The sequence below is a fragment of the Hypanus sabinus genome, chromosome 11 (genome assembly GCF_030144855.1).
Source record: "Hypanus sabinus isolate sHypSab1 chromosome 11, sHypSab1.hap1, whole genome shotgun sequence".
NCBI classification, from domain to species: domain Eukaryota; kingdom Metazoa; phylum Chordata; class Chondrichthyes; order Myliobatiformes; family Dasyatidae; genus Hypanus; species Hypanus sabinus.
The window spans coordinates 20130928-20140809 of record NC_082716.1 but is presented as its reverse complement, the minus strand read 5'-3'; the positions used below and the strand labels follow the sequence as shown (position 1 = coordinate 20140809).

The following is a 9882-nucleotide window of genomic DNA, read 5'->3' as shown; positions in this document are numbered from 1 at the left end:
ACAGAAAGAGATGATATGGTTTATTTATCAGAACGTATCCTATGAGAAAGGGTCAGTGTTGACTATAAATACATCACTTTTCACAAACTAAGTACCACTTAAAGGAAAGTAATCTAGCAACTGTGTAGCTCTGACAATAAAATCAATGACAAAAATTCCACTCTAAGATTCCATAACATTAATTACTTTATTAAAATTACAATATTTTACATTACAATTAAAATAAATACAAATTACATCAAGTTCACTGTGATAAAATTATACTCAATAATTTGAACAAATAAATTCACATTTTCTTAGAAGGCTTTGTTTACAAAACATGATCCTAATGTGTTTCTGAAGAAGTATAGTATATGTCACTATATGTCACCTTATCTCAATCTATTTGATTTAACCGACCAATAATGGGAATTATGGGCCTTTTAAAAAATAAATTACTTTCTTTGGTAGTAGTACGATATTTTATATATTCCATAAAATATAAGGTAAACTGGAGGTTATTATACATGAAATACGCTCTACCTCTAACTAAAACCCGAACAGCAACACAGGGCATTCTAAATGAACAACAGCATTGGTACAAAAATATATTGGTTCCCATCTATCCTGTGCCACTAGGCTGAGTGCATTAGGGTCTTACAGTATTCCTGACTTGTTCAAGTACACCTGCCTTCACATCATTTAATTTCCTCATGGAAGCAAAAAATCCCAAATGGCTTAAAGTCTGAGGAAACAGTACAGTATCAGCCCAAAAATACCATTAGCAAATAATCGACCATTGAAATACGCCAATTTTTAAAAACACCAATACTTCATGATATAGGATCTTGACAATTTGCTTGACATCAGTGTACAAGTTAAGACCATAAGACACAGGAGCAGAATTAGGCCATTCATACTTTCCCTCTCAACCCCAATCTCCTGCCTTCTCCCCAAAATCTTTGACGTCCTGACTAATCAAACACCTATCAACCTCTGCTTTAAATATAACCAGCAACTTGGCCTCCACAACCATCTGTGGCAATGAATTCCACAGATTCACCATCCTCGAGTGAAAGAAATTCCTTCTCATTTCTGTTCTGAAGCAACATCCTTGTATTCTGAGGCTGTGCCCTCTGGTGCTGGACTCCCCCCACTAACTACTTGCATCCTCCAGGTCTTTCAATATCAGGGGAAAGGAGCTACCTGGCAAATACACAGAGAGGCTCATAAGGTCAGGTCACATGTCAATGAAGCCACGGTCCGAGTCATGGCCTGAAAGGTGACTGTCCATTTTCCTCCATAGATGCTGCCAGACCAGCTGAATTCCTCCAGCATTATGTGTGCATGTTGACCTCTTGTTTATGAGTCACGAATACAGCACGGACACAGCCCCTTCGGATCACCATGTCAGTACTGACCATCAGTCACCTATTTACATACAATCTCCTACTTTAATAAAATGTTCTTTCTGCTCACTTTTGGGAATGTTATCTTTACCTCAATAAAAATCATTTTCTTAAGAAAAGTTTGAACAGCACAGTGCTTTTATTTGTTCATCGTCCTCAACATAAATTTCCATAATTTATGCTCGTGCTGCACTGCGGTCTAATCTAAATAACAGAAATTTAGAGTATCATGGTTCTGTGGTAGTGTGCTCAGAGATTCTAATCTCCTTACAAGTTAGCTATAGGCTCTCACTACAAGGTGAGAAACATTGCTATTTCAGTGGGGATGGAGATTCTTGAACCAGAGGGGATAACACTCACACCACCACTGAACTGTTCCCACAACCTATGGACTCACTTTCAAGGACTCTTCATCTCACGTTCTTGATATTTATTGCTTATTTATTATAATTTTGTTTGTTCTTTTAGAATTTTTGTATTTGCACAGTTCGTTGCCCTTTGCATCCTGTTTGTTTGTCCGCCTTGTTGTGTGCGGTTTTTCAGTGATTCTGTTGTGTTTCTTTGTATTTATTGTGAATGCCTGCAGGAAGATGAATCTCAGGGTAGCATCTGGTGACATCTACGCACTTTGATAATGAGTTTACCTTAAACTTTGCCTTTGAAACCCTATTCTCCTTGCTCTACCCTCTCATTTCTAAACCATAAAAATAAATGCGTTGAACAAAAAAGAAAATAGAAACCGATCATATTTTGACTTCTTTTTCCCTGTCCATTAACACGCTCTTCGATTAAGTGCATTTAGCATGCTAGTGCTTTGATATTTTGAGCACACTCCGAGAGCCATTGAGTAGACTGCTGAGGTCTGTAGTCCAGAACATGACAATTACTCTCTTTCACAATAAAAATATTAATACAAATACATCAGACATCAGCCAGCATGATTTGCATGAAATGAACATTGAACTCCAGCTCTCTACTTAACTAGTACAGGGATGATGCAAGGGAGTGCTCTCAGGGATAAGGAGAAGAAAGTTTTGAGTCTGGGATCATCCATGAAAGGTACAGCCGGTACAACAAACAAAATAAACTGTGCAATCAAGCCCACCTTTGGAAACAAGACAACAGGAATTGTCAAATTTTAATAGACTAAATTGCCAAAGAATTTGAATCCAAAATGTTAGTACATTCTAAATGCAAAGAAAATATCAAGAAGATTCACTGGTGCTGTGTCCAAGAGAGAGTCCTACACCGAAGGAACATGTGAAGACTAACCTTGGGGTTGTGTATCTACCAATGAGAGCTTGCTAGAATAGTCAGTGAATTTATTCTTACATTTTAATTTCGTCTACTTTTTCTGATTTTGGAACCATCTCAAAATAAAAACCTACAGCTCTTAGAAAAGTTTGCCAAGTAGAAAACTATTCCCTAGATAGTTTCTTCAGACCACTGACCACTGTGCATCCAGGGATAATTGTCAATGTATTACAGACTTCCCATCAATGATTTAGATTCTTTCTGCTCTAAACCTGGTTCACAGGGAAAGACGACAAATTCATGTCGATCAGAGGAAATCCCGATGTAGTCCCCACTATTCCTCAGCACCTCCACTCGTTGTCAGTGTGTCCCCGCTGACAACTCTGCAAGGAACTGTCAGGATTCATGCAGAGGGAGGTTGCATATTTTGATATCTAGTAAAGGGTGGTACATCAGCTAGGTTTTTTCTAAATACACTGACAAGATATGAGTGAGGGCAGCATTTATTACAGCCCCTGAATCAGCTAGTGGCAAGCTGCTTTATTGAACTAGCCTAGTCCCTTTTGGTGAAGGGACTCCTGCAAAGCCTTTAGATAGGGAGTGGCAGTTTCTCTGCACACTGGGTGTTTAGCTGTCTTCTTTTGTTTTAACAGAATCTATTGGGTTTCTTTGTTTTGTGGCTGCCTGTAAGGAGACAAATCTCAAGGATGTATATAGTATACATTTTTTGATAACAAACATACTTTGTACTTAAATTTAGACTGAGCAACGATGAAGGAATGGCATCAGATTTCCAAGTCAATGTGACTTGTGATTTGCAGGGGAACCTGCAGGTGGTGGTATTACCCTGCAACTACGCTCCTTGTCCTAGTATCGAGGTCTGAGAGGTGCCATGCTTCCTATAAATGGTCCACCCTGGAGCCCTGGCAACTTCATGAGGTCAGTCCTTCCTCAATGACCAACTAGGTAGCTTACAGAGCACTGCAGAGACTGGTTCCTAATCAGAAAATAATCCATAACCTTCGTACTTAGAATATAACAGCTGTTCAAATTTTCCTGTGGATGAATATATACATTTTATATGGAAACCCAATTGTGATTACAGCAATATGCTCAATACGTGATCCTTGTCGATAAAAACATCAATCTATACAACTTAAGAATATAAAATATAAACATCCCCATTTATATTTCCAGAAACGGCACTCATCGTTTATTTTCTGAGGAAGAATCTGGTGAAAGGCACCACAAAGTAAAGAGTACGTTCCACTCATTTACATGGTGATGTCACTATATCTTATTTACAAGTTTTAAGGCTGGTGTTTGCACGTGCAAAGATTCAGGAATATGAATGCTATGATGCTGTCTTAAAAGGTGTTGGATCTCTTTCAATTCAAGGTCTTTATCTCCTGTATCTCCAGTTTTCCGATTCTGCCCTACTTGTCAGCAACGCTCTGAAAACAACAGGTCTTTTTGATGACCCCCTTAAACAGATAACCTGACTCTGTCTTAACCTCCTGGCCAAACCATAAACACAGAAATGAGGTCATTAGGAATCTTAGTAAGTATATTGTAGAGACATTTTAGGAACACCCCAACTTTAAACAGTTACAGCTCAGCATTACATGTAAATAGTGCATCAATAAAAGTACAAACCTCACAAGCAGACTTTCATTCAGCACCAGAGAGTTTAGACAGCACATGTAAACGGTAAACTAGCTACAGGTAAACGGCACAGAAAAAACATTTAACTGGAGCTGTCACGTGACCTTTGCGCCTTACTTCAGTGACAGCCGGTTTTACTGATCAACTTCCTTCAGAAATGCCCAGATCAGATGGTTGACCAGCTCTGGATGGTCCTGCTGAAGCCAGTGACTGGTCTCGGGCACAACGGTCAGTCGGAAACAACTCCTCACATAGGATTTTGAGAGCTCAGCCATTCTGAATTCCAGGAATTCTTCGTTTTCTCCCCACAACAACAGGGTGGGTGACACCACCTCATTCTGGTTCAAGGGCAGGCTACTGTAAAACAAAGGTCACCTTGAATGAAAGAAGTTCAAAGGACAACGCATGGGAATTCATGCCTCTGTTTATTAACAATCTAAATGTAAACTATGACCCAGTTCCTTTTGTGATCTGTCATGTTATCCTCCCAGTCCTGTCCAAAGAAGGGAGGGAAGTAAAAAGTGGTTAACTATAAACTGACCAGCTTAATATCTAGTCAATGTTTGGACCAATTATTAAAGAAGCATTATCATCACATTTTGAAAATCATAACTTAGTTAAACCGTTAGTATGATGACATAAAGGGGAAATTTTGTTTAACAAATTTATAGGTTTTTGATGAAGTTTTCAGCAGAATGAATGAGGGAGGGGGAACCAGAAGTGAATGGGGGGGAGGGGAGAAACCAGGAGTGAATGGGGGAGGGGGAACCAGAAGTGAATGGGGGGGGGGGGAGGGGAGAAACCAGGAGTGAATGGGGGTAGGGGAGAAACCAGGAGTGAATGGCAGGGGAGGAAAGAAACATTTTGAAGGGGGAATAGCTGGATGTCTCTGTACATATTGGTACCAATGACCTGGGAAGGACATGCAAAGAGGGCCTGAAAAGAGAATTCAGAGAGCTAGGGAGAGCAGAGAAGCAGGAGCTCCAGGGTAGTAATTTTTGCATTGCTGACCGTGCCACGCATCAGTGAGGGTAGAAACAGGATGATTTGGCAGATAAATACCCCTGTGTGTGGCTGACAAACTGGTGCAGGGGGCAATGCTTCAAGTTCATGGGATTTCTTCTGGGGGAGGTATGACCTGTTCAAAAGTGACGGGTTGCACCTGAACCCGAGGGGAACCAACATTGTCACAGGCTGGTTTGTTAGAGTTGTTGGGGAGGCTTTAAACTAATGTGGTGGTGGTGGTGGGGGGGGGGGGGCGGTGAGAACCAGAGTGAAGGGACTCAGGACAGGACGGATGGTAAAAAAGCAAAGGTAGCATGCAGTCAGACTGTCAGGAAGGAAAGGCAGATGATAGGATAAAATTGCAGCTAGCTGGGTGAATATCTATACATTAGGGATTCAGAATCAAAAAGGGTAGCAAATAGAGTACACAGAGTGTTATATCTCAATGCACAGAATATACGAAATAAGGTGGATGATCTTGTTGCACCATTACAGATTGTCAGGTATGATGTTGTGGCCATCACTGGCTGAAGGATGTTGTAGTTGAAACTGAATGTCCAAGGTTATACATTGTATCGGAGGGATAGGAAAGTAGGCAGAGGGGGTGGAATGGCATCAAATCATTAGAAAGATATGACATAGGATCAGAAGTTGTTGAATCCTTGTGGGTTGAGTTCAGAAGGTAAAAGGACGTTGATCGCAGTTATATACAGGCTTCCTAACAGTAGCTGGGATGTGGACTACATTTACAATCGGAAATAGAAAAGGTGTGTCAAAAGGGCAATGTTATGATAGTCATAGGAGATTTTAACATGCAGGTCGAATGGGAAAATTAGGTTGGAAATGGATCTCAAGAGAGTGAGCTTATTGAATGCCTGTGAGATGGCTTTTGAGAACAGTTTGTCGTTGAGCCTACTAGGGGATCAGCTGTACTGGTTTGGTTGTTATATGATGAACCGGAGGTGATTAGAGCATTTAAGGTAAGGTAACACTGAGGAGGCAGTGTTCACGATATGATTATGTTCAGCTTGAAATCTGAAAGAGAGAAAGTAAAGTCTAATGTAGCAGCATTCAGTGGAGTAAAGGAAATTGCAATGGTATAAGAGGAGTTGGCCAAAGTAAATTGGAAGGAGATGCTGGCAGGGATGTTAGCAGAGCAGCAGTGGTGTGAGTTTCTGGGAAAAATGAGGAAGGTGCGGGATAGATGTATTCCAAAAACAAAGAAATACATAAATGGCAAAATAGTACAACCATGGCTGGCAAGAGAAATCAAAGCTAGTGTAAAAGCAAAAGAGAGGGCATACAACAAAACAAAAAAAATAGCGGGAAGATAGAAGATTGGAAAGTGTTTAAAAAGCTACAGAGAGCAACTAAAAGAATCATTAGGAGGGAAAAGATGAAATATGAAAACAAGTTAGCAAACAATAACAGAGTGGATAGTAAAAGCTTTTACAAGTATGTTAAAAATAAAAGAGAGATGAGAGTGGATATCGGACCACTAGAAAATGAGACTGGACAAATAATAACGGGAGACAAGGAGATGGCAGATGAACTAAATGAGTATTTTGCATCAGTTTTCACTGGAAGACACTAGTAGTGTGCCAGATGTTGAAGGGTGTGAGGGAGGGGAAGTTGAGTGCAGTTACTATTGCATGGGAGAAGGTGCTCAAAAAGCTGAAAGACCTAAAGGTACAAGTCACCCAGATCAGATGAACTGCACCTTAGGGTTCTGAAGAAGGTAGTGGTACAGATTGTGGCGGCATTAGAAATGATCTTTCAAAAATCATTGGACTCTGGCAAGGTGCCAGAGGACTGGAACATTGCAAATGTCACTCCACTCTAAGAAAGGAGGAAGGCGGCAGAAAGGAAATTATAGAGTGGTTAGCCTGACCTCAGTGGGTGGGAAGATGTTAGAGTCAATTGTTAAGGATGAGGTGATGGAGCTCCTGCTGACAAAGGACAAGATAGGACAAAGTCAGCATGGTTTCCTTAAGGGAGAATCTTGCCTGATGAACCTGTCGGAATTCTTTGTAGAGATTACAAATAGGATAGATAAAGGAAATCCAGTGGATGCTGTATATTTGGACTTTGAGGAGGCCATTGACAAGGTGCCACACATGAGGTTGCATACCAAGTTAAGAGCCCATGGTATGACAGGAAAGGTCCTGGCATGGTTAGAGAATTGGCTGAATGATAGGAATAAAAGGATCTTTTTTTGATTGGCTGACAGTGACTAGTGGTGTTCCGCAGGGGTCGATGTTGGGACCACTTCTTTTTATGCTGTATATCAATGATTTAGATGATGGAATAGATGGCTTTGTGGCCAAGTTTGTAGATGATATGAAGATTGGTGGAGGGGCAGGCAGTGTTGAGGAAACAGGTAGGCTGCAGAAGAATTTAGACAAATTAGAAGAATGGGCAAATGAAATACAATGTTGGAAAATGCATGGTCATGCACTTTGGTGACAGAAGTAAAAGTGCAGACTATTTTCTAAATGGGGAGAAAACTCAAAAATCTGAGATGCAAAAGGACTTGGGAGTTAACCTTAAAGGTTAACTTGCAGGTTGAGTCAGGGGTGAGGAAGGCAAATGCAATATTAGCATTCATTTGAAGAAGTCCAGAGTACATGAGCAGGGATGTGATGCTGAGGCTTTATAAGGCACTGGTGAGGCCTCACCTTGAGTATTGTGAACAGCTTTGGGCTTCCTATCTGTGTTGCTATTGGTGAGGGTTCAGAGGAGGTTCACAAGAATGATTCTGGGAATGAGAGGGTTATCATACGAGGAGTGTTTGATGGCTGTGGATCTGTACTCACTGGAATTTAGGATGAGGGGGATCTCACTGAAACCTTTCGAATGTTGAAAGTCCTAGACAGAGTGGTTGTGGAAAGGATGTTCCCCATGGTCGGGGGGGGGGGGGGGAATCTAGGACAAGAGGACACAGCATCAGGATAGAAGGGCATCCATTTAAAACAGAGATGTGGAGTAAGTTCTTTAGCCAGAGGGTGGTAAATTTGTGGAATTTGTTACCACAGGCGGACTTACAGCTCAGCTTGTTGGGTGTGTTTAAGGCGGAGATTGATAGGTTCTAGATTGGCCACGGCATCGAAGGTTACGGGGAGAAGGCCGGGGAGTGGGGCTGAGAAGGGGAAACAAAGGATTGGTCATGATTGAATGGTGGAACAGACTCAAGGTGTTGGTGCGTGGTCAAGTGGTTAAGGCTTTGGACTGGCAATCTGAAGGTCGTTAGTTCGAGCCTCAGATGAGGCAGCATGTGTGTTCTTGAGCAAGCACTTTACCACACATTGCTCCTGCACGTTTATAGCCCAGTGGTGGTGGTTGGTGCAGTATAAACAAGACTAGACAATGGGCCAAGTGGCCTAAGTCTAATCCCATGTCTTATGGAAACCAGGAGTGAATTCTAGGGAGGGGAAACCAGGAATGAATGGGGGGAGGTAAAAACTAGGAGTGAATGGAAGAGGAACCTGGAGTGAATGGGGGGGGGAACCAGAAGTGAATGGGAGGGGGAACCAGGAGTGAATGGGGGGGAGGGGGAATCAGGAATAAATGGGGGAGGGGGAATCAGGAGTAAATGGGGGGGGAGGAGGAATCAGGAGTGAATGGAGGGGAGGGAGAACCAGGAGTGAATGGGGGTGGAATCAGGAGTGAATAGGGGGTATCAGGAATGAATGGGGGGAGGAACCGGGAGCATATGGGGGGAACTGGGAGTTAATGGGGGGGGGACAAGTAGCTGAATTTGGATGTGCAGAAGGTATCTTCCAAGATGCCTCATAAGAGATTAAAGTCACAGAATGGGCACCTATAGTGCTGCATATTGGAACGTATAGAGGACTGGACAACACATTTATCTTAAGCAGAATAATGGCTACATTTAACTAGGAATTTCTCCAGTGTTCAATTGCAATACAACCCAGTATGATTTCACAGTGAGACTAAATGTTTCCTGAGCTCCAGCTGCAAGCAATGCTTCCTTGGTAACTTCGGATGCCTCATAATTTTTTCACATAACCATATGCTCCTGTGAAGCAGGCTCTGCCTATATTATGTTGCTGTTCTGAACTTCATTTACAATCATCAGAAATAATACTTTGTTACCCTTGAAATGGAGGAGAATTGAAGCTGACAAATTTCTTAGGGAATTACACTATGCCTAATTGTTTTTATATAATGCATTCCAATCAGGAAAGCATCAAAGGAATTTTTAATGGAGCGTGACAAAATATGATTTCACCCGCATATGTCACCATTCTTCCAGTACCAGATTAGCTTGCTCACAACTCGCTTGCCCTAACCATCCACCTTTGGAATGTGGGAGGAAACCAGAGGATCGGGGGAAACCCATGCATCACGGTGAGACCATACAAACTCCTTACAGATCGTGGCAGGAATTGAGCCCCCATCTGTGGTCACTGGTGCTGTAAAAGTGTTATCCTAACCACCACCGTGTCACTCTACAATACTACATATAATATTGGTCTCCTTATTTAAGGAAGTAGATTAACACACTCCCCCAGGAGGATCACAACCTTGTCGTGGTTTGGAGGCTTGT

At 41.7% G+C, this 9882-nt stretch overlaps 1 protein-coding gene across 2 annotated transcripts in view; it reads right to left on the bottom strand.

Annotated features, from left to right (window-relative positions):
• Window positions 1–245: 245 nt before the first annotated feature.
• Window positions 246–9882, bottom strand: part of ephx4 (epoxide hydrolase 4) — a 60563-nt gene continuing 50926 nt past the window's right edge. Inside the window, exon 7 of one of the 2 annotated variants that reach the window (XM_059983884.1) lies at window positions 246–4664. In XM_059983884.1, the coding sequence (XP_059839867.1) occupies window positions 4442–4664 (223 nt within the window). In that variant the 3' untranslated portion in view covers window positions 246–4441. The remainder of the gene's footprint in view (window positions 4665–9882) is intronic. The other variant, XM_059983885.1, reaches the window with a different exon arrangement.